Source organism: Anarrhichthys ocellatus, unplaced genomic scaffold (assembly GCF_004355925.1).
Source record: "Anarrhichthys ocellatus isolate YVR2014 unplaced genomic scaffold, GSC_Weel_1.0 scaffold115, whole genome shotgun sequence".
NCBI lineage: Eukaryota > Metazoa > Chordata > Actinopteri > Perciformes > Anarhichadidae > Anarrhichthys > Anarrhichthys ocellatus.
This window is the reverse complement of record NW_022280145.1, coordinates 302,522-327,568: the sequence shown is the minus strand read 5'-3', so window position 1 is coordinate 327,568 and position 25,047 is coordinate 302,522. Positions and strand designations below refer to the sequence as shown.

The 25,047-nt window shown below is 43.2% G+C and overlaps 1 protein-coding gene across 1 annotated transcript in view; it reads left to right on the top strand.

Moving 5' to 3' along the window:
• kcnh2b (potassium voltage-gated channel, subfamily H (eag-related), member 2b) overlaps positions 1 to 25,047 on the top strand; it is a 219,916-nt gene that overhangs the window by 16,023 nt on the left and 178,846 nt on the right. The window contains exon 2 of the mRNA XM_031876773.1: positions 7,795 to 8,025. Within this exon, the coding sequence (XP_031732633.1) occupies positions 7,795 to 8,025 (231 nt within the window). The remainder of the gene's footprint in view (positions 1 to 7,794; positions 8,026 to 25,047) is intronic.

Here is a 25,047-nt window from a genome sequence, read left to right as displayed (position 1 = left end):
ATGAGCTGTGAGCTACATAACCGCAGAGACACCTGCAGGGTACCAGAGTTCAACAGAAGCACTCGCAGTATAAAGCACGTTTGAGAGAAGCACGCTCCAAACATAATGGAAGTAGACTTCCCTTGCTATGAAAAGCTGCCCACCATTACCCTTGTTTAATTTGAACACATTCCCCCGCTGGCTCCAAATATTGCCGTCTCTCGCACTTTCCTCTCTGAATGCTGGCGGCGTAATAACGCAGTACCTGACCTCCGCCCTGGTGGAATAATGGCAGCTTTCCCTCATGTCCAGCTGTGGCCCGACGCTGCAGGTTCTCTCTCTCTGACGTCTCTCCTGTTGCTCTTTCTCGTCTGTTTTGTCTTTTCACATCCATATCTCTAGACACTCTTACACCGTAGCCTCTACTTTTCTTCCTGACCTCCTCTCACCCCTTGGTTCTCTTTAAATGTTGTCATTCAACATGTACTGTAAGTCTGTATCAAGATCATGTCTGTCTGAAGAATGACAACATTGATTCATGCATGACTCATCTTTTAAGCTATCAAGCCCTCTAAAGGACTCGGGCTCCTATAAAAGACTGAAACAGCTTGCTTCTGTCGGCCATTATCGGTGACTGAAAACCACAAAGGCTGGAAAATGAAATGTACAACACACACACACACACACACACACCTAGTGCTCAGTGCAACCAGACAAACCCATCATGTTTTATGAGCCTCTGAGGGGCTGCTGCTGCCGCTAATTCACGGAGGCAGGCTATAAAGCGCATCCACACAACCAATCTCCACTGTTTTCATGAATATCTGAACAGGCTCTTTCCGTCTCCCACGAGAACAGCCTGTTGAACCCAGGATGTGTAGACGATGTAGGCGATATGTGTGCTTTATGAAGGGAGGGTGGAGAGAAATTGATAATGGTGTGCTAAACGCAGGGAGAAACAGGCACAGATGTTTTTAATTCATGCTGGAGAAATGGGCAAAGTCAGTTTGAATGTCATGATCTGTCAAGAGTGTGTGCTGTGGCAATTGTTTCTGCTTGGTTAGATAGTTCGATAGACAGACAGGAATGGGCAGGACTCTAATCCAGCATTCAGGCCTTTGCACACCAAGGGCGTGACGAATAATCAACACAAATGTGAAAAACACGCCTGCAAATATTTGATAGATCGATAGATATTTGACAAAACTATTCTTACCTGCAGCGATTTCAATAAAAGGTTGGAAAAGTTCCTAATAATAATAATAATGGGATCCTATTGACCCGAAGCAGCATCTGACAGAGGGAGACTGTTATATGGCCTCAGCTACTGGAAGCTATTTCATTGAGTTCCGTTTTTGTGGAATGCTCTGAGTGGATCACCTCTGGTCATGTACAGTTGCAGTGTATCGGCCTTGGGATTTCTTTGTGAAAGGTAAGAACGGAAGTAGTGGATCTGGCCTGCGCTGCCTTTGTCAAGGTTGAAAGGAGTAATAAAGTTTGCCATGTTGGTTCAGACTAAGGAGTCTGCAAGTGTTTGTACAATAAAGTGTATGCACAACGTGATTGGTTGATGTCTCTATTTGCGGGGCGAAAGCAAAAGAATATTAATCTCACTCTGAAAAAAACCCGTCACTTTGTAGACACTGAATATTCTCATTCGGTGTAAAAGCTTTGAATGGTACGCACCCCAAGAAAGCCAGATGTTTGTCGTGGTGGCTTTAAAGGAAACAATATGGTTTACTACCAGGTTTTGTTTTTGTAGCTTTGGCCATCAACTGTCATCAGTTATAAGGACACTGCACTCAACAGAGTCATTGCTGAAATCCAGTGGTGGGCCGTCAGGGCCTTCAAGGCCTTCTCTGCTGGCCTAAACAGAATCACAAAGTTATATCTATTTTATAATTTAATAATTTTTCTTAAATACACTACATGTATTGTAATTTATAAAAATATTTTTCCCATTATCTTATGTTCTCATTGCACAGCTACTGTCTTCCTCAGTTGCTCTGCTTCCAGTGCAGCTTGTTTTAAGTAGAGCTTTTATCCAATCAGATCTCACCTCTGTGTCTCTAGGTAAGAACAGAGGCCCGAGGCCTGCAGACTCACAAGTGAATCCATGTGCAGTTTAAGTGAATGGGGACGATATTGTTGATTGTCATAGTCTTCAACCAATCAGATCTTTAGTTTGACATGTTGGGCGTATTCTTTGACGTGTCAGAGCCTGCTAACCGGCCTATAGCTACGTCAGCATTACGTGCAGCTCAGTGTCCATGTGTAGCTCTGCCGCGAGGTGCAGAGTGCGCTGTGATTGGTCAGTGGGCGAGCACGTGACTATCGTGAAACGAAACTTAACAGCGGAGGCTTAGTCGGTAGTGAATCACATCATGTGATGCAGCTCAGCCAATCAAATATGGGCATTCTGACCCGAGTGAGATGTACCACACACCATGACACAGGGGGCTGAGACGAGGAAAGACACTGCAGAGCAGTACACACAATGTTTGACTTGTGAAAGTAAAATCCCGAAACAATCTCTGTGGGTCGCGGCTTGTCATTAAGGATTGATGGTGGGTCCCACATCCAGACCAGCTGAGAACCACTGTCCTACATGAGTGCAGAAAACATTATATCACCCTGAATTTAAGCTTCTGCATTTTCCAAATGCTCTAGCCTTATTCGAATGTATTGTAAGCCTTGTACCGAACCGTTTAATACGTACATAGTTACAGCCTTAAAAACGAATAATAACTGTTGTGCCATCATGTGGTTATAAGGTGGTATTTCAGCTGCAGGACAGCAGTGAAGGCCCAGGTATAAAATGCACAGCCCGCCACTGGTGAAATCTTAGAAAGTGACAACAAGGATAGATGTGGGTCTAAAAGACCAAGAACATTTTAGTAATTAGACATTTTAGCCTTTTCTTTGTGGGGGGGGGTCGAACTTAAAGTGAGAGTGGTCATAATGTCACTGATGAGGTCAGTCTCTCTGTCTGATAGATGTATTAGAGATAAACAACATAAATACAAACACTAAAATGTGTCTTTTATATATTTACACATATTTGTGTTTTGCATCCAGCTGCTTTATGCCACTATATTTATTCACAATTGAATGATGCGCACATGCTGATTTAGCGTTCCATGAGAATGTAGGCCAGCCTGATAGTGCTGCTCCTCACCAGCATGCTGGGTGAGTGTGTTTTGTCTGCTCTCTTGATTAGAGGCCTTTCATTTATACGCCGGCGAGGTGCCCGCTGTGTCTCCGTACTTCTAACTCAGGGGTCACGCTGTGCCGTGTCTTGCTGCGTTCTCTCTAATTCCATTCCTCGTCCAAGTTTGTGTTTGATGCATCCTCATCTCTTCTTTTTTAGAAGTCTCATTTGTGCGCATTCTGCTGACAAGGTAAACACAACACCCACAGCCACACACACACTCAATAAATATGGTCATATCCCACATATACAAGTAATGCCTCGACTCTATTGATACAGGAACAAAACTTTCCAACATCCATAAATCATTCCGCTGCAGCCTTCAAACTCATTCCAACGTAATAATAACTGCAGCAGCTGAGCCGTTCCTCCAAAACAATGTGGCGCACAAAGAGCTCGAGTCAGACACGGGAGTCTTGCATATCATCCACCCAATAGGTTATTTAGAAAAGAAATGAAGTGTGCAGAAATGTGTGAGAATGGCAGGCTAGCGTCTTCACAGTGGTTATAGAATGACTTATAATCAGCGGTTCACAGGGGGAATACATCACCTCTGTGAACCGCTTCTGAGGAACAATTGACAGGGAATAATGACTGTCTACCCTCTTCCTTGTTGGAGGATAATTCCTGCTCAGGGGCCGTTTCACAATCAAGTCTAATGAAGAACACTTAGCAAGAGAAATTGCCTCAGTGTGTTCGGACTTAATTTTTGTTCTTCATAAAGGGCATTGTATGATGCATTACCTTCTCCCAAAACATCTTGCCGATGGTTAGAGGAAGAGCCGGGCTGTGAATGTTGTTCAGACGTACGGTGTTCTTGTGGCGTTAAGCGTGACTCAAGGGAGATACATCCGGAGACGCATGCTTTTAGGGGCAACGGGAGCCGCAATCAAGACTAAACCGGTAGAAATATTTCATGGATTTGTGATTTGAAATTCAATCAGCGCTTGGTTGAAGGAGGCACAATCAATACCAGAAGCATGCAAACCTCTCACTTCCTCCCTATCTAAATGATTAAGGAACTGCACTTCAATTCCAGAGAAGACATTTCTCATGAAGGCATAATCAAGTCTTCTGAGCTGACACAGGCAGAGGAGCGAGGCTGCAGTGGCCGACACAAAAACCTAACAATTCAATTAGCCTATAACTAGAGCCAGTGTTTGGTGTGTCCGCCCTGGGCTACTGTAGAAACATGGCGTCTGGCTCCGGGAAGAGGACCCACTCTGTATGTAAATGTAAATGCCTCTATGTAAAGTAACGAAAACACAACCATTCACAAAGAAAGCATACTCGATCATATCATATTCCATTACTGCCAACAGAGCCCCTTAAATGCCTTTGAGGTTATACACACAAAGTTCAGCTTAACACGGCTATAATCTGTATTCTTTCTATTACAGTGTATCAAATGAAAGTGTGAAAACAATGTGACAATATGAAATATGAACCCACAGAGAATGATGCAGCCTCATAGATGGTTCAGCTCATGGTTCTATCATTTTGGTTCACTGTCACCGCTGTCCCAGTGTTGTTTGCTGCGTCTGTCTTCAGTGAAAAGGTCTCTACCTGCACAGCAGCGAACAGCAGACAGACACAGCTAGAGACCAGCTGGTCAATGCAGTTGAGCATTCAGAGCACGGCTCAGTGGGACGTCTGACCTCAAGGTTGGCAGTTCGATACCTGGCTCCTACTGTCTGCATGTTGAAGTGTCCTTGAGTCACTGAACCCAACCCACTGCTCCTAAATGCTTACGGGTTAGGCTGTAAATGCAGAGATCCAATTTCATGTTTCATTTATTTTTTGATTTAGCAGCTAAAGAGACAGATATTCCCCTCAGGAGTTGACGTGTAGACCATTCACCTAAAAGAGAGTGAATATTGGACTTGCATTCATCAGGTGGACACAAAAGAAGGCTAATGTTGCTCCCCAACTGCTGAATGTATGCAAAGTGTTTGCTAAGAAAACGTCCAGCCTTGCTCGCATCAGCGTGGTGGAAAATTGACAGGAAATGATGGGAGAGAGATGGGTAATCGCATGCAATAAACGTCCCCGGCACAATGCAAATCGTGTGCGTTACGGTCCATCTGCACCACAACACACCCACACCGTTAACAGTTTGTTACTGCCCACATCAAAACCGTGACACCATGTCCTTTTCTTCTGTGCCGAGTGCGGGGTGTCTTCATGGAACATAAAGGCAAATGTAACTGTGCGTTAAGTGCTGAATGTGCAGTATGGCTGCGTTCAAAATCACTCCCAATTTTCTTTTATAGTGCACTCACCTTCCACTATTTTATTTTAGAGTGTGTGTATTCTGAGTGTGTAACTAAAGTGTCCTCGTGCTGGCCATCTGTGGCCTTTGAAAGAACCTATTACCTTGTGTAGATTGTTAGAGATAAAGATATTTATGTTTATGTTTCCTGATCTGGTGGACTTATTACCAATTTCACATAGTTTGTTTTAGCTTTGTGATTTGCAGCATCCTCTTTCTTCCTATCGCTCTATAATCTATTTAGTGTGTAGCTGTTGATCTGAATGGAGATCCCTTACAGGGATGAATAAAGTAGAATTAAGTTGAACTGAATTCACAGCCTTTTTTTCCCACCACAGCCTTGCAGTCCTTTTACTTGATGCAGGCTAATTGCTGAGAAATGTGGTGCGATTCTTCCTGTGCCTTCCATCCCTGCACAGATCACTTCTGCTGTCTTTATCCCCTCTCCTCTTCTCCATATCTCCCTCTATAATTTGGCCCTCTCGATAGATCTCCTGTCATTCTTCCCTCCCAAAGTCTTTCTACCCCACCATCCCATTTCCATCGGTTTATTCATCCCCACCCAGCCCTCACGCTGTCTCTTGCTTCGCCCGCCCTTTCCCTGTCCCCGGCCTTTCCTCCTTCCCGCTAACCATCCACATGACTATTTATGAGCGCAGTATGCCTCACAGTGGGGCCCGATACTAAGTGAAAGTAACGGGGAACATCGGAGCTCTTCAAAAGCTGGAAGCTCTTTAGCGGAGGCCGTCTATCAGCCTGACAGAGTATGACTCTGAAGCAGCACAAACACAATCGCACGAGGCCTCATGCACATGGAGACGCTCATGTTGTTTGTATGTGTTCCCACGAGACGCCCGGGTGATTCAGCTCGCACTGGATACTTATCTCTATTCGCAGTGTATCGCGAGGTAAAAGAGTCAGTGTGCTGGGTAAGAGAGTATTTGTGTTAAAGTGTGTCTGTGTGTGTTCAGGCACAACAGCAGATCTCTGAGAGCATTAAGATCATCCATTGACATAGAGCAGAGGCCGCAGAGCTAAATGGCTCCTTTACTGTAAGTGGTTTCGAGAGAGACAGACATCAGAGCTTTGTGGGAGACGGAGCCACCGACGCTGTGATCTACACTTCTGACTAGTGCATACCGGTTTTAATTTCTCGTATGATATGAATTTTTCATATACCGTCGCACAGCCGAAACAACTGCTGTCGCTCTTCAACAGGCAGCAGAATATATTGTTGGCCGCTGAGCGTGCTGCGGTCGGAGCTAGTTGTCTTAAGTGTATTGAGAGGGACCTCTAGTCATGGTTATCACTTTATAACAACCCACAACTAACACTCTTTAACAGCAAAACACCACGACACTACAGTTTGTGACACATTAACAATTTGTAACACTAATAATTGTACATTTATAAAATTACACCGCCGAACTGCATGCTGGGTACAGCTCGCTCGCTAGCTAGCACATTTTATTGATGGTTAAGTCCTGCAGTTAGCTGACCCTGCAACGTTAAGGCTAATTGTAATGCCGACATTATTAATATTATTGATTACACCTGTGGTTTCCTGCTGTGAGAAAGGCCTATCCATTTAATGTCAGGACGCTTTCCTTAATCACAGCTTTGTTTACATTATACACTATATTTATTCTCACAGAGAGTATTCACATATTTTTATTTGTTGACTTGTGTTAGTGATGTAATTTTCTCCTCATAAGTGATATATAAATGATCTGCAAACAATGTACCTTTCTCCTCCAGTTAGAACAGTTGTACATTCATGGTGTTTAAACACCACAGTGCCTTGTATTCAGTGTAAAAGCCTTTGTGCACAATTAGCTTGAAAGCCAGTTAATCAGCAATCATACAGACACTGATTTGCAGTTTTGCATATTCACAGTTTATGGAGTGCATAGATGTAATGAAATGCATGTACATGTTGGAGTGAGTTGATCAGAATGGCATGTACAGTGCAAAGGTAAGGTGAAATACATCATTTCGTACAGCAGCCTATTGCACTCCTCACATATCAACATTTGGATGCAGCAAGGTTACACAAATCAGAGAGCAGTCTTCTGCAGGGATCAGAGAAGTTCGTTGTTTGTTTCAGGAAACTATTGTTGGTAACAGATGACAGTTAAAAGGCCCCTTGGTATCATAGCATTAGTCCTTTACAAAATCAGCAGGAGAGAGAATAATGTTTTCCCCCTTATTATTCTACCATTTGAGAGGTACGTTTAATGCGGTTTCAGACCAGTTTTGACTGAGAGCTAACTTGCCACATTTTTCCTGAAAGACTTGAAACTGAATTAAACTTCTGTCGTTGTGTCCACAGGTCGCAAGTTCGTCATCGCCAATGCAAGAGTGGAGAACTGCGCCATCATCTTCTGCAATGACGGCTTCTGCCACATGTGTGGCTACTCGCGTGCCGAGATCATGCAGAAGCCGTGCACGTGCAACTTCCTGTACGGACCTGACACCAAGCGGCTGGCCATCGCCCAGATGGCGCAAGCCCTGCTGGGAGCGGAGGAGAGGAAAGTGGAGATCAACCTGTACCGCAAAGATGGTAGGAAGAAACCCCCAGAGTATTCTGAGAGGTGTTTGTGTGGATGTAAGAGAGGGTGTGAGGACATGTTGAGTTGCACAGGAGATGAATGTGGATCCTCTGGTGTCACAGTGTCTGTACAAGTTTGGGATGGATAGTGTGTTTGTGTGTTGTTTTACTTAACAGTTGGAGGTGACAGTGAGGTAGTCATAGAAATTGCTTGTGTGTGTGTATTTATTGAGTGTTTGAATGGTTTTGTCACTGTAAAATGTACTTGTTTGTAAGTTGGCCTCAGTGTGTGTGTGTGTGAGTGTGAGCGACCTGACTACTGTTTACTGATAAGTCCATGTTGTATTTTGTGTGTCTTGTAGTGATGGAAGTGCATAAGATGCAGCATGGTACATTTGGTCTGTTTCCAGACTGTATTGACAGAAGACTACAGCTAACATCTATAACTGTGGATTGTTTATAGCTGAGAACCTTTAAAAAATGATTTGACCGGCGTCTGCACATTCATATAAAAGTCACATCAAATGTAAAAACACAACAGCAGTTTTGTAACATTTTCTCCAAATGTTAATGATTTCAATCGACCTGACCCATATTAACCGGTACTGTAAGAAGTACATTGGGGAAGCCCCTGGAGAATTCTCTCAAATGGCAGGAGTGTGTATCGCACCTGCCAACTGGACCAGGACCAGGAAACAGGACGCTGGTCACCGCCATGATAGACAGCTTCCATGGTGATAAAGTTAGCAACTCCCTGGGCTACAGCCAAAGCATATGCTGGACATTTTCCACCTGTAGACAGACACCAAAGCAGCAGCAGCAGCAGGAGGAGGAGGAGGAGGAGAGAGCAAGAACGAGACTGAGGGAGGAAAGTGAGGGAGGAGGTTTGCTTGAAACAAACTGAGGGGAAACTAGAGACCATCTTGCAATAGGATCACACCATACGCAACGTCAAATTGTGCCAGGGGCCAAAAGTGTGTGTGTGTGTGTGTGTGTGTGTGGGGGTGGGTAAGGGGGGGGGGGGGGTATCTGTCACAAAATCACACACACACACACAGAGTCACAAGGTGAAAACAATACCAGCCTTTTTATGGCAGCTGGTTAAAAGAGGCAGGAAAACAGCACACCTCTGCAAAGTGAAGAACAAGCAGTGGGGGCAAGGTGGGAGAAAGACCGAGCATGAGGGAGGGATAGAAACAGTGACTGTCAGAAAGTGTGTTCCTCATGTAATCTGAGAGCCGTGTTGGTGGGAGGAGATAGCAATTAAAAGAGAGAGGAAGAAACACAGAGAGACGGCGCCAGCTGTCTCCCCTCAAGTAATACTTCTGAGGAGGGCTTCAACCCTCCCCTCTGCACAGTTCACTTTCCACTGTTTATACTGGAGATGTGGACACACACACACACACACACACACAAAACAGCGATCACCTATACAAAAGTATCTCATAAAAAGCTGCAACCCTGTATATAGGACTACAGAGGTGTTGCCATTTCTGTCCCACTGGCTATGTTAACGAGAGTCCGCCATGCTAACAACACATATTTAAAGGCTTTGGAAGTGACAACATGTCGTGCCTGCAGCGGTGCTGTGCCAGTGCAGGCTGGAAGCTGTAAAGCTGCTGCTGGCATATGCAGTTCAATCACATATCAATAAAACAGAACTGTTGGAGGAAAGCCAGGGCTGTGTGTTAACATAGCCCTGCTGCTACTGACGTTGAACGTTTTGCAGCTCAAAACGATAGCACGAGTATAAAAGTAATCGAGTAAATCCGCTGTAGTTTGAGACTATTCAGAATCTGTGTTTGGGGGGACATGGAGCATACACAAATACAGTTTGGAATGTCATTTTCCATGCCCTTTTAAAGAAAGATGGTACTTGTCTGTACCAGTTATCATCAAATATATTGGTTGATATAAAGAAACAATAGTTATGGTAAAACTATAGTGTATCCCTTCTTTTACTGGCACACAGGTACATTGTGGTGATGTGTGGGTTGACCCATTGATCAAACTGGGCAGTAGGACACTGGGCCAACCTCACCTACTGTACCCATGGATCATACTGGGCATCACCCTGTGAATATCTACTGTTGAATCTATGAATATGATGTGGGGCTCAGTGAAGAAGGTTTGTCCACAGGTGAGCCCCTGCACAAGGAAAATGAATTGTGGTCGTGGTCTGCATGAATGAGACCGTTGGGTAAGAAGTAGCACACGGTGAGGTGACTGTTTCTTTAATTCAATAGATGACAAGAAGGCACTAGAGTTTGGGTTACTGTTTGTCTGTAGTTTAACATGTAATAAAATAACGGACACTCAGTGCTAACATGTACTTGCCAGTAAATGAGAAACGAGTATTTGTGGCCATGGTTTTCAGTTTTTAGGAGATAGAAGGTTGATCCCAAATCTGGGTATGTTCACAATGGTGAGACATGTTGAGACTCTCATCAACTTACAAGTCAAGTGTTGATGAGTGTTGTGTTGTGTTTAAGCCAGTAAGAGGACAACTTGGAGATAGTGGCGACTCAAACATTTACTATTACGTACGTGAAAATCCTCCAGTATTGTGTCTCCTACATGCTGACAGTAAGCAGGTGTTTGTAAGCAACCACTGTCGATGTTCAACAGTTTGCTGTGAGGAAGTCATGAGTTCTGAGACAACTGCAGAGTCTTAAAAGCTGTTATCTACGGTGGCAATGCGACTGAGCTCAGCTGACAACACATGAGAGTAAATAACAAAGACGCACCAGGAACATCCTTCTCTGTGAGTTGTGAGTTGTGTTTGTCACGTTGCCATGGAGTTTGTAGAGAGGCCCTCATCATGTTGTTATAGTAACCAAGAGACACTCTTATGATTGGATGTAAAAATATTAATTTTGTCTCTCCTCCTGCACTGGACTGCACTGTTTGTGTTCACCAAAAGCTTTCTGTCACTAATAAAATCCTCATTGATCTAGACTCAGTTAAAGATAGTGGATAGATGAAAGAGGGCATTTGTTATCCATGTGTGTGGGCAGCTGGGACCCTGTTGACTCCTCTCTGTCACAGTCACTCACACTCAGGCACACAAAGACACAAGCGCGGTCTTAGGTGACCCCAGCGGGCCGCCTTCAAGCCACCAGAGAGCTGCGGATCGAACTCTGTGGACACGCCTCATCCATAATGCACACAGGGAGGAAACACTATGCCACCTCCGCTTGTCCCCTCTGCCTCCTCCCCCCTCGCTCCTCACTCCTCTTGCTTAGGCGAAGAGGAAAGAGAAAGAATAGCCTCTCCTGTGATCTCCAAAAAGCTACCTATGCAGTGAGTGTGCAGGCGTGTTTGTTTTACTTGTAATGGTGGGACAGTGTAGCCCTGACCCACACATACAGGCACATCATGCATGAACACATTGCACACACACACACACACGTACACACTTTGTGCTCACACAGGCTTCATTTGAGCCCATTTATCTCGTGCCAAAATCAGACACAAGCCTTCACGAAGATGGATCTACCCTCTCGCTCTCACGCTCAATTGTCCGACTCCAATTGCTCTCCAGCTTAATCAATCATGCTCTCCAGGTAAACTGCATAGGAAACATAGACTGAGCGCATGTAGAGGTTTTGGGTTGGAACGGGATACTTATTATCATTGAATCTCCTCACTGGCTGAATGTCACAACTATGTGGTTTTACGTTACCCTCTGGTTCACAGAGAAATCTGATGGTGACTAGAGGGCTATTAAAGGGGAAATGCGAGCATTGTTGTCTTTGTTTCGTTGGGAAAAGGAACTAGTACATGGATGAAGGGAGTGAATAAACCAGCAATCTGTTTTAACTGGATCGGTATTCTCACTCTACACCCTCCTGTATGTCTCTGAATCTCACTCATTCTCTCTCACCTCTTTTTGCTTATCTCTCTCCTCTCAGTGTGTCTGATCGCGTCTCACTGTTTGTCGTTGCCTCCCTTCTTGCCCTTTGGCTCTAGTTGCTCAGCCTCACTATCTCCAGCTTTCCCTCCCTCCTGTTTCATAGTCACTCGGTGTCTTTAACTTTCTCACGGTGTTTGTCTTTCTGTCTCTCTCTGGCCCTCCATCAGGGAAGAGAGAACATTGCTTGCCATCAGCCTGTAAAGATGTCACGCAGCGGGTTCTAACACAGGTTGTCTGTATAAAGGGCCTATGAAGCCTGCCATCATGAGCTAGATTAATTCAAGGATGTCAGTGTTGAGCTACTGGAGCAAGTCTTAATCCAATTTGAAGAGATGGCTGTTTGATAGTTCTCTTGTCACCGCCGAGTTAAGAGAGGCGACAGAAATCCTTTGAACACAGAAGGTTCAACGTGTTTTATGTTCAGGATGATGAAACCGTGTCAAACTCTGCTCCTTTATTCCACACAGAGTAAAAAGGAACGTGTTTAACACATCAGAGCTGAGTGACAGGACATTCATGAATACATAAACTGAGTAGATTCTATAAACCAGATTTGCGAGAGACATAACTAATGTGTGTAATCACAGCAGCGTGTTTATTACAGACCAGCTTCATGTACAACGTGTGTACTTGCTTTGGGTCGTCTTTGTTTACTGACACTCCACTCCAGTGAAGGTGAGTATGTTCAGAAGGAAATGCAGCAATCAATCAAGCCGTGATGATGTACTTGTTGCAGACAATTAAACATGATGCTGATGTGCAAGGAATTTATTTTAGTCAGCATTGAAACAGTTTGGCAAACACACACACACACACACACACACACACACACACACACACACTCTGTACCTCTTTATTGGAGCTATTGGTCTTTTCCAAGGTCAAGGGACAGCTGTGTTAACAAGGCAATGTACTTTATCTCCACTGTTTGTATCATTACATTCAGTGTGTGTTTACACCTCGTACGTGACAAGCCGAGGCTCCATTTGATCCGGGGCTGCATTGTATAAATGTCCCAATACATCCTGCATTGGCTTTGAACGTACAGTGAATCACTAATGCAGAGTAGTTGCAACTGTAAGATATAAGGATTTGGGAATGACATGAAGACCTTAATGTCCCTTAATGCCCCTGAATAAATTATAGACAAAGCATTAAAACACAACTCACTAGCAGTTTTCTGCTATAAATCCTTATCCCTGATCTATCCTCCTGCGGCTCTATTGGTACTGGTACCTGGTACTGGGCTGGATTGCGTTAAGCATGTCATTTCTTTTTGATTTGGACCCGCAGTTTTCAAATCCTTTGTCTGGTTGTCTTTGATTTATTCGATAGGCAGATTCAATAGTATTCAAAAGTTTTGCCCGACACAATAGTATTGCTAAAAACGATGAAAGAGTTGGATGGCGAAGAGTAGCTTCTGTGGCTAGAATCAATAAAGTGGTCGCTGCTGTTGTAACAAGATGTGAGGTACTTGTCCGGAAGACCCAACTCTGATGTCCAGTCAAGCTGGCGGTGCCTGTCAGATACTCACATTTTCCAGGAGGAGCGTCTCTGCAACTTTCTGAGAGCTCGGCAAACCATCTGTGTGGAAGCTCTGTGCAGGTTTTTCTGCAGACGTATGAATTAATCCTAAGGAGAAGTCTGGGGAATTCACATCACCACCCCAGTTGCAGACGTAAGTGTCTTTGCAGCCTGTGTGACTGTGAACTGATAACACCCCGAGGCATTATGAAAAGACAGTCTTCAGTGTGTTGTGGATCTTGAGGACTAGCAGTTGTCTGTCAGAAAATGTGAGTGTCCTGACAGCAAAGTGCTGTGATAATGCAGTGAGCCCAGAGGAGCAGGCTGTCCTGTGCGACTCCTGATTGCCTAGCAGCGGTAGCTAAGCAGAGCACTTAGAGACATGCAGCCTCTCTGGAGAGGTTAGATGACTGCAATGGATGATCACACCTCCTGCTAAGAGCACAGCACGCACACATACAAACGCAACTAATGCCGGCCGCTGTCGCCCACACAACAACAAGTTGCATTAGGTTTGTGAACTGAAGGGGGAGGCGTCCATTTTCAAAAACAGACGGAAATCGTTTGGTTTTGTTACAGCACATATGAACAAGAGAATGACATGAAGTTGCACTTTGAAAGCCTGATTCAGACCAACGGCATCACCAGTACATGTTGTGCATCTTAACCAGGTGGCAACCTCCGGTCTGCCAAGTGAAGCCGAGGCGGAAGTGTCTTGAACTTGTGTTCTCTCTACTGACTCCGGTTGCAAAAGAAGTCTGGTTGTATAGAAGTCTATGAGAAAATGACTCTACTTCTCTCTTGATTTATTACCTCAGTAAACATTGTAAACATGAGTTTATGGTCTCAATCTCTAGTTTCAAGTCTTCTTCAATACAGCATGATGTTCATTTAGTACATTATGGTCCATTTAGAGTCACACAGACCATAAAGCAGGGGATGCTTTAGGGCGGGGCTTACTGTGATTGACAGGTCTCTATGTCACTCCTCCGCATTCCAAATGTGGTAACTTCCGTTTATTGGCTGCAAAAAAAATAACAGGGCCAAGATGGCAATGGCGAAATTGCCGAACTCGAGGCAAACCGTCACCAATGGGTGACGTGACGATGACTACGTCCACTTCTTCTATACAGTCTGTGATCGTAACACACTAGATATTACTATGTAATATGAAACTTTCACTATGTGTTCAGTATTTACATCACAAAACACCACGTTGAGGAGCATCATGATCAAATTACACCATCACTGCAATTCTGCTCTTCCTGTGTATTGAGCTCACGGTGTGTTTTTGTGCTAGTGTGTGCTATTCCCTCCTTTTTCCCCCCCAATGACACCCAAATAATGAATCATGACACGACGAAGTGCGATAGCGCTGCATTGTGTGTCCGCCTCATTAGTCACCCAATGTGCTGTACTAGGCTGCTCTGCACGCTCGCAGACACATACGAACACCCTGATACATGCAGTAAAGAGCCAAAGACTCCAAGTAGAGCCCTCCAAATCAATGTGGGCATTTTCAACAACTCATGCTCTGTGACGTAATGCTTTGTTTGTGTGCGTGTGTGTCCATGTTTCTCAGAGTGCAATAATAGTTAGTATCCATGCTGAGTATAAGCACTGACCCTATTTAGTTGACGCTAAGGAACCGAATTTAATTCAATCTAAGCGGTCAGTTTAATCGTGCCCTCGTTGTGGTTTATTTAGATCCACTGGTGATCTTGTAGTGGGAATCAGCAGATGCAAACCCTTCTCTCTCTGTTTGGAGTTCCAGCTTATAAATAATGATGATGATGTTCTGGTCACCAGTCTGGGCCCGACTGACTGTGCGGACCCAGGCTTGTCCATGCTGTGAATTGGTTTTGCTGTGCTATAATCCCAGAGTTGCTCATCACCGCAATCACCTCCTAATCACTGTAGTTTTATAATTGCTTTTTCACTCGTCTGACTCCAAACAGATTTGTGATATGAGAATTACCACCAAGCTGACCTGATTTGGTGTTAAGTGTCACACTCTAGTGTATGTTAAGTGAACCATAGTCTGTTCCAGCAGTTTGTGCTGTTGGTACATGTGGCCCCTACTTGCGTAGATGATGTGGAAACAGTGGAATTTGATGTACATTCCTCCTGTTTCCCCTCACTTGGTCCCTTGAAAGCATTTGCTCTTCAGTCTACAATGATGCTTCCATGTGAACAGAGACACTGCTGCGCTGCAGTCTTTGGAATCGGATACAATCTGCTCTTATATTCACACACGCACGCGTCTTTATAGCCACATAAACATGCATGCTGTCATTGTGAATACATGCTTGTCTCTCACTCAACACAACTTAGACTACTAATTATGTATTTTTTTTGTCAACACTAAAATTGGTGGTACAACCTCACACAGGGACACACACACACACACACACTCGCAGACGCCTCTACAGCTAAAGGATAGTTGTCCTGCAATGGGAGGCCATCATTAATGCAGAGCAGTCATTGTACTTGAATGAACATGCTTCAGAGGTGTCTCAGTATATGTGTGCAAGCTCCATATGAATGTGCTTTCTACGAATGGTGATCTCTAAATGTGTGGACAGGTTTAGCCCGGAGCCTCACACTCGCTCTCTCTGTGCGACGCCTCGCGCTCGCTCTCTCTTTGGCTTTTCTCACACAATCAGAATGTAAATTGCCACTGACTCTCCTTTTTATGAAGTTGGACACCATGTTGACCTTCTCTCAAACAGAAAGCAGTCGAGTTCGCTTGTTTTTTGTCTTTGTGCCAATTCAGAGCTCATTCATAACAAAACCACATATGACACTTCTAGAGAAGATCGGTGTGTGCTGGTGTTTCATTCACTGAACCAATGATTCAAGCCGTATGTTGGTCTTATATTGAATGAAACTTTTTGAATTTGTTCATATATTCGTTGCAGGTTATGTATTACGGTCCAGTTTTTTAAATGTTTGCACTTTCGCATTTCCTTTCATAATTGAAAATGATGAAAAATGATTTGATGGTTTGTTTGGTAACAGATTGTTTTTTATGTGCTTACGTCACTGATTATGGATCATGTTAAACATCCTCAATAACATGAATTAACATTATGAATAATTACTATGAATAATTATGAAAAAACCAAAGACTAGTATGTTGCATGATGCTGTTGAAAATTACCTTTGGTTCCACTTGGGCTCAGTTCAGTGTGTTCTTTCCATTCCCATGTGCAGCTCTATGGGCCGAAAGTCTGCTTTTCCTGCTCATGTAAGCACCTGTTCATGAATCCATCTCTGAGCTGCGGTACCTACTCCTTCTCAATACATCCACGGCTGACACACACACACCACATAAAACACCAGCACAGTACGCCTCAGTGTGCCTGTGAATGTGAAAGTGAGTGATTGAATTAATTGCACAGCAGACACTGTACAGTGTACGTCTTGGAATGTTGTTGTTGAAGGATCCGGTAATTGGTATTATTTATTGGTACTTCACTGTACGTACAGTGCAGTATGTCTACCTTTCTTTCCTTGCCTTTTTTATTCATCTTTCACATTTTCTCGCTCTCCTCCTTCTTCTTCTGTCTTTCCGTTCACGTGTTGTCGAGACATTTCCAGGCTACAGGGTTCTGCTGTATAAAGTTATCTGAAAACAAGCTCTATTTGCACTTTTATTATTCTGTTTCTTGCAACAGCACACTAATCTGAATATGCATGTGTACAGTATGCAAATGTTTCTCTCCGTCTTTCCTTCTCTAATGTGTGTGTGTGTGTGTGTGTGTGTCTGTGTGACTGAAAGTCTCAGTAGAAAGTGTGTTTATGTATGTGGAAACCTCGACTGTAATATAAATAGGGGTATCCTGTCCAGGTGATTGTATGCCTCACTTTCCTCATGTTTCACCTGCAACTACAGCAACTGTGTTTGGAGTTTAGCCGTCTGAGCCGACATCGGTTCCAAATCATTTTTTAATATCCTGAGCTGACGTATATTTGTTTCAAAATAAATGCTATAAGATTTCTATTTCTAAAAGAGCCCAGCCTTTACGGAGCACATTAGTACTGTTAATATATACTGTTAGCTATGTATTGATTGGTGGACTCAACCAGGCTCAATTATTGGATGAAACAAAAGACCAAAGATTTAACTTGAACACAAATAATAACTGAAGTTATTAGTAATGTTGCTGGTGCAGTTTTACAGAAGGAAGACATTTTGCGATGATATCTTTTGAACCCCCAGCGACATTTGTTCTCCCTTTATAGCAGCCAGCTGGGATGCTGTTTATCTAATCAGCTGACTTTTAGACATGAAACATGATATTGAATTGGCAGCTGCAGATTCTAGCTTTGTTGGTTGACAAACAGTTTTTTTACTGGAATATTTTGTTCCCCCATATTTTGGTTTGATTCATTCCATTTCAAATGCTTAATTGCCTTTTATTGATATCATTTTATGTACATCTTTATTCTTTGCATGTGCAGTGACCCACTTTAAATATAGTCTTGTCTAATTGTCAAAAAATTGTGCATGCCATAAAAATATATATTTCAAATCATTGTAAATTAGGAATTAAAATGTCAATACCATCAATGTCGATACCAATATCAATGAAATTCCACCCTAAAAACAAAAAATAAATCCCATGTACTTTAACATACACAACCTTTTACAATATTGACATATGATAAAGTTATAATTTGCCTTTGTCCAATACTAATTTGTACTGCTTAAACGTTTCATAATGTAACTCAATACAACCTCCATACGTTGGGTGTGAGCTCCTTTATTTAGCCGAGCCAGCCTTTGCTTGCCCCCAGGCTGCTAACGGCTAACGTTAGCTAGCTCTCCTCTTGCCCATTTCAACACTGACTTGTAGTCAACAGTGGCGCATTATCGGGGGACATTTTCTATTTCCATGGGCCGTACCTGCGGTATTGTAAAAAAAAAGTAAAGAGTGTCACGTTTTCAGAATTTTGGCATTGACTTGGTACCCAAGTGTCTTATCTCGTACATATTCAGCAGGGCAATACGCTTCTCTTGAGGTGCTAGAGGTGCTTTGCAGTGCAGGTGAACTAAAAGGTTTGTAAACGACATGAAATCATTTGTGATGTTACACATCACATCATTCACTCAGTCTCCTTGTCACTGTCACACACCTCCACACGGACCAGAAATGTGTGCGTCCAGCCGGACACCACAAATGACAGACGGTGTGATGGATGTGCTGTGGTGCTGTGTTTAATAGGTGCACTGAGTCTGCCTCCTTCCCTTACGGTCTTGTTAACCTATGCAGCACTCGTCAATCTTGCTTGCTGTGTCATGTCAGAGCCACAGCGGAGGCCTGTTATACACCCAATGCATCCAAAGTCCTAAAACCTGTTTGAAGAAGTGTTTTCTTACAGGTAGTTACAGATCTCCCAGATAAACCACCATGATATCACAGGGATTTGTTTAACAAAGCAGAACTGGAAGTTATAAAGGATCTCTCAGCAAGAGAGTCCACTGTTGTGGTACCTTAATACTTATTTCTGATGTCTTGAAGCCAATTAAGGCCAAAATGGCTCTTCGATATTGTGTTTATTGACCAAAATATTCGATGAATCACTTCAGAGCTCGTGTCAGAGGGGCTCGGCATTGACCACTCTGATGACTGGGACTCTGCACTATGACTGAGTGCACACAGTGGCCTGTCTCTAGTACACTGCTTTAGGCTTTGCTTTAGCAACTGTTCCACAAAACCCGAGGACACTTATGGGTCCTGCCACGGTGCCAGCTGGACTCACCTAACGCAGCGCTCATGAAGAGTGACGGACACGGTAATAGGTAGAGCGGGTCCATTCTTATAGCTTTATTACTTCATTTGCCTGCATGACACAAGTCCTCAGTGCCTGTCAATCAACCCTTTGCTGCAGAGAGCCCCAGTATCTGTCAGATGTGTTTCATTCTCCTCCATGGTGCAAACTCAAATCAAAGCTTTCTCAGCTGCTGTTGCTCCTGCACGCTGCTGAACGCAGAGAGGGCCAGCCAGAGTGCAGTATGGAGAAGGTTTAAAGTGGCTGTGAGATGTTTCTCCTGCTGACTGAGGAAAGGGCTCGGTGTGTCTGTGGATGGGCACTTGTTTAGCCACACACACAAAGTTTGACTACGTGCCGACGTCATTGTTTATTCGAGGCCCGAGTCTGACAAACCGCTGGCTGATGTAAAGCAGAGACCTGATTCAGAGGACTCCCCTCTGCCTCTCTTTCCCTCCATGCTTCTGTCTCTGTGTATTTCTGCCTCTTTCTGTCACGTTCATCGTCACACAAACGCACACAAAGGAGGAGACGAGATGAGTGTCCTGGTCTCTATGTACGCAGACCTGCTTTGATCATACTTTGCTGTGTTGTATTCCTCCCAAACTGTTCAGATCAATGCAGCACAGGCTTCACTTAGCTTTTTTATTTTTAGTCCCCAATAGGCTGAGTGACCTGTCAGTACAAGGACTGTGTGCAGAATGAGTCGGCTTTCTACATTTTTTAGGCTGTTGTGGAGATTATTTTAGTGGTGGTTTTATTTTGGATCTCTTTAGTGTTTAGTGTACCAAAAATGTTCTTCTTCTTGTGAACACACAGCATATCTCATGACCTTTGTTTCCTATAAATTCAGAAAGAAACAGAACATATTGAAAATATGTTTCAGCATTTATTCTACAGCTTAAAGGCATTATTAGCATTTCCTATAGAGTCATTAAAGGTATCATACAATGCCAAAAGACTGAATTCTAAAGTGGAATAAGCATCCATATTTGTATTAAGGACTAATTATTTAGTAAATATTCATGTTTACCAGACAATGAACTGTCATTATCTCTTATTTCTCCTCCGTTATAAGAGGACTTTTCTAGCATAGAAAGTGGCAAACACCACAGCCCATATGTGGCGCACGGACAAACAGCAGCGTGGGTTTGACTAACCTACCCGTCCCGCTGGCTTTGACTCAGTGTAAAATCGAAGGCGTTCATCAAAGTTGCATTCAGCTGCACCACTCTCGTTTGTCGCTCCGCCATTATTCTTCATACTGGATGCTAATGCATTAAAGGTTCACTCCTCCTCTCTGTGTTGTTTCTCTTCTGGAGAGCACTAACGTCGTGTGTTGCTGCATACGGTACACGTCCATTAGTACTATGGGCCTGGTTTAGTTGCTGGCGTATTAGTTTCATTTCAATTACAATTACCGCCGACCGTCCTTCCCCAGTGGCACAGCCCAAGGAAATGGTCTGAAACATTAGCTCGGCACTGTCACTCATTGCCTCATTCTTTGGGTCCAGCCCGATCAGAGCGGCGCCTAACCGTCCTTCCCCTCATCACTCGCTCACTCTGTCAATCCGTCACTCTGCTGCTTTCTCACCGGCTCTCTTCTGTTCCTGCAGGTTTGCTCCCTCACGTAGATACAATAATACCTCGGCACCTTCTCTGGCACAGTGTCCCACTGTTTTCCCATTTGTCTTATATTTCTTATCTGCCTTCTCTTATCCTCTGTTCTCTCCGTCTCCGTGCCCCCCCCCTTTTTTCCTGTCCCTTCATGGCCTCTTTTTGCTTGCGTCCGTCTGATATAAAACTCTTTTTTTTTTACCTCTCTCCATTTCTCCATGTAGGGAATTCTTCCCATCATGTCCGTGCTTACTGTGGGGTGGGGCAGGGAGTCTGACCATCGGCCCAGCCGTCCAAAATGTTAGAAAGTGAAAGAAGCTCCTGTCTTCTGTGATGGACCTAAAGGACAAGCAGCAAAGCTCCCTGTAACGGTTCCTTTAGAGAAGCAGAGATCACCAGTGGAATCAAAGCAGTGAGCTTCATAGCTTGTGTCGATGGGTCTGCTCACTCACCAGTGCACCTCATGCTCTTCTCCCTGACGGGGTTCTTTTTAATGTGGCTCTTTAAAGTGGATTTACTTCGGCAAAGACCTTCCAAAGCGTTTTGTACAGTGGTACCTTAAAAGAGCACCTGCAGTATTCACACTTAGGGTACAAGTGTGAATACTGCAGGTGCTCTTGGAAGTCGTTGTAGAAGTGTCACTCTTATTACTTATGTGTCGCATTACAGCAAGTGCTGTTGTCTGACATGATCAGAGTTGTTAAAGCGCTTCGTGATGGATACCACTGTTTTGTAGCTGTTTGAAATAGAACAAAGAGATTCGTCCTCAATCACATATGAGAATTAAATATAGATCAGACTTTTGCTTTTGTCTTTTAGATTTTTGTGGAAAAGCTACTTTTGGATTCTGTTATGTATAACTTTCTTGGTGCAACACAGCAGCAGCCGTGCATTTCATTCACACCACTAAAGATGCCTCAGGCCTTGGCTCTCTTCATTTCTTCAATGTCATTGCATTGAGAAAGACTTCTCACTGACAAACAGTCATCTTCCTGTCCTCCCTGCTTACTGCTGATGTCTGGAGCCTGTGCATGGATGTGACAACAGGAGGTGCAGTGCTGATCTCTTTTTAAATCTTATGGAAAGAGAATAAAAACGCTTGATCAGAAAAGGAAGGGTCAGTTCAAAGAGGCCTTTGAACAGCCAGGTTTGGTGAGTTCAAAGTTCATGCTGACCAGGGAGCACAGGCTCTGTTCCCTCTGAAGCTGTGACGCGATGTACACACTGCTGCAGTTGAACCTGTATCATCAGCTTTACTGTTATCAGCGGGTATTCCAGCTCTGTAGTGAGAACAGATAAATGTTCTCCACTGCTGGTGTTCTCCTCGCAGACTTTCATTTGAATTACTATAAGTAAAGAAATCTAATTGTATATACATTTTCAAGAATGCATGTTTGAACTATTGCCTAGAGAATCTCTGACCATCAGTGTATCTTCATTTGTGGAAATGTAAGTAAAAATGCTGTTTTTTGCTTTTTTGTACCTAAATCATTTGGAAAATGCAGAAACAAATACTTCACGTCGTTGCTCTGAACCCCGCTGAGAACCAGAGCCTCGTGTTTGCAAAGATGATTGATGGTGTTGACATATTACTGTGAAAGTCTGTTGTGGGGATGTTTAATAACCCGGCACAACTAATGATGTTGAACATTACAGTATTATTATGCTTCAGCAACCTCAAATTCATGTGTTTTTAAGTATCTGTGTGCTTGTTGTGTACCTGTGAAATATTGTGTGTGTGTGTGTGTGGGGGGGGGGGGGCATGTTTGCGTGTATGTGGGTGACTGTGTAAAAATGGCTGTAATTCCCAAATGGTTAACGTGATATTTTAGTTGTATCCATTGAATTAAAGCTGACAGTCTTCACTTCAACCACATGTTGACTGCTTCATTTCAAATCCATTGGAGTCGTGTAAAGAGGCAAAATTAGAAAAATTGTGTCACCGTCCAAATACTTATGGCCCTGTCTGTACATCAATGGCTCCATTTCATTTCCATCTGCTGGAATGGCAACGTTTGAATAGATGACTTGGTTGATTGACAGTGACGGTGTTACTCACCCAGTGTGGTTCCCGCAGTATGCCGTCAAATATCAGGTCGGGAAGACACTCCGAACGCACAAAACCGTGTCAAAAACAACTGTCAACGGTGATGAAACGGGACCTTCTTCCACCCTTGCTTGGTCTTTGAATATTAATCATGCTTAATGTTGCTGCTGTGATATTTATTTGAGCACTTAAACGGCAGGGGAAGGATAGAAGGCGTCTGCGCAGACCTAACTTATTGGGTGGTGTGTCTTCTCCACTGCTATTAGGACTTAATGTAGTCAAATGATGGACACAGTAGAGGATAATGGAAAGGAAGATAAGAGAAAAAGCATGACTACTGAGCAGTGGTGAATCCCCCCCCCCCCCCCCCCAAAAAAAACAACAACACAGCTACAATAAATATATATTTGATGTATTTGAGCGGAATTTCTCCCGTTTCTCTGGGACATTGAGATATTCCAAGACCCTGATGAGATATCATTAAAAACCCTGGTGTGTAATATACAGTGTACTGTGCAGCGTCGGAAATACACGAGGGCAAAGGGCAAAACTGCCCCTAAGAAATATAATGTTGCCCCTGATATCACTAGGAGAGGGGCAAAAGATGCCCCCATAATTTCCTCTAATAATAATGATAATTTAATGAACTTGTCAAAAACATCGTAGCCTATATGACCCGGTCCAGTTGCCATAGAATGGTTTTGATTTTCGTCTTGACTGATGTTGCGTGTGCGTGAAGAACCGAGCTTTCTAAACGAATAAATAAATGGAGCGCTTCTTAATCAGACCTGAGACTGCGAGACTGCGGTCCACTCAGCAGACACTTACATGTTAGTGCTCCTATATGCTGACATTCACGGTAAACGCATTCAAACGGCGCAGATCGGGAGCGAGCGAAGGACTTTGAAAGGTAGCGGAAAGAGTAACGTGAGACAACATCCGGTTTCTTCAGACGAACATCCGGTTTTCAGAATAAGATGCCAACAAAGTATGAATTATATTCACATTAAGTATAAAGCATGCTGCCTGCATCTCGTGAGTTAAAGGGAAAATACACCTAAATTGTGCGTAAAGTGTCTTTACGGCCCTTTCTTTAACTTAACGGTTGCTAATGAATAATACCTGACCGACAGTCAATTAAGATATTTTACTAAGTAAAAACTCTGAACTGAATTTGTACCTTCAAATGGGACATTTTTTTAAATTTTAAGGTGCTATAAAAATGTTTTTCTCAAAAATTCCACACAATGACTAATGCATATGTTCAGGACAAAAATGGGTAATATCACAATATTTGAGGTGCTACAAAAATGTCTCTCAATAATTCCATACAATGACTGATGTATATGTAATCAAGGCATCGTTGACTTAATAATTGTTAATAGTTGTTTAAAAAATGTAATAATAACAATAAATAACCACAAAGAAATAAGAATACAATTGAATATGATCTGATTTATTTGTTCAAAAAATCTAAGAAAACACATTGAATCTGTAGACTCCTGCCTAATAGTCTTATTATTGCCATTTTTTTTAAATGCCCTGGATTTCAGTCAGTGGGGGCAAAAATTGCCCCCTAAAAAATATGTAAATTTCCTACCCTGGTACTGTGATACACATACATTATTTTATCCACTTGGTTTCTCATTCAACTATATTTTATCCATCTGTCGAATTGAGATACATGAAAGTCAAGAATTTGACAGACAGCTAATGGGGAGTCGAGCCTTAACTGTCGCTACGCACAACAGTAAGCCGGATCGGTCCATGTACAGCAAAGCCAATTGTGTATGTTACCCTCTACTGAAATCAATGCATGTATTTCTCAACATTTGATTAACACAAAGGTCTGTTATGCTTGAGTAAATTAAATGCCTATTAACCAAACTGGTTTAAATATTAATTTTACTACGGAGATTAAGACACCGACCTCCTCTCTCCTAATAGATTTAGACTGCAAGCAACTAAATTAAATGGAATAATGTAATTTTAGACTTAAAATAGACTTATTGATGTTGAATGGTACTATTGAATTAAATAGTGAATGTTGACCCTCTCTGTGAATATGTCCCACTCTTGGAGTAGGACCAGTAGAGCCTGACGCTGGACGGTAAAACTGAGATTAAATACTAGCATTAAAACCGCCAGGACA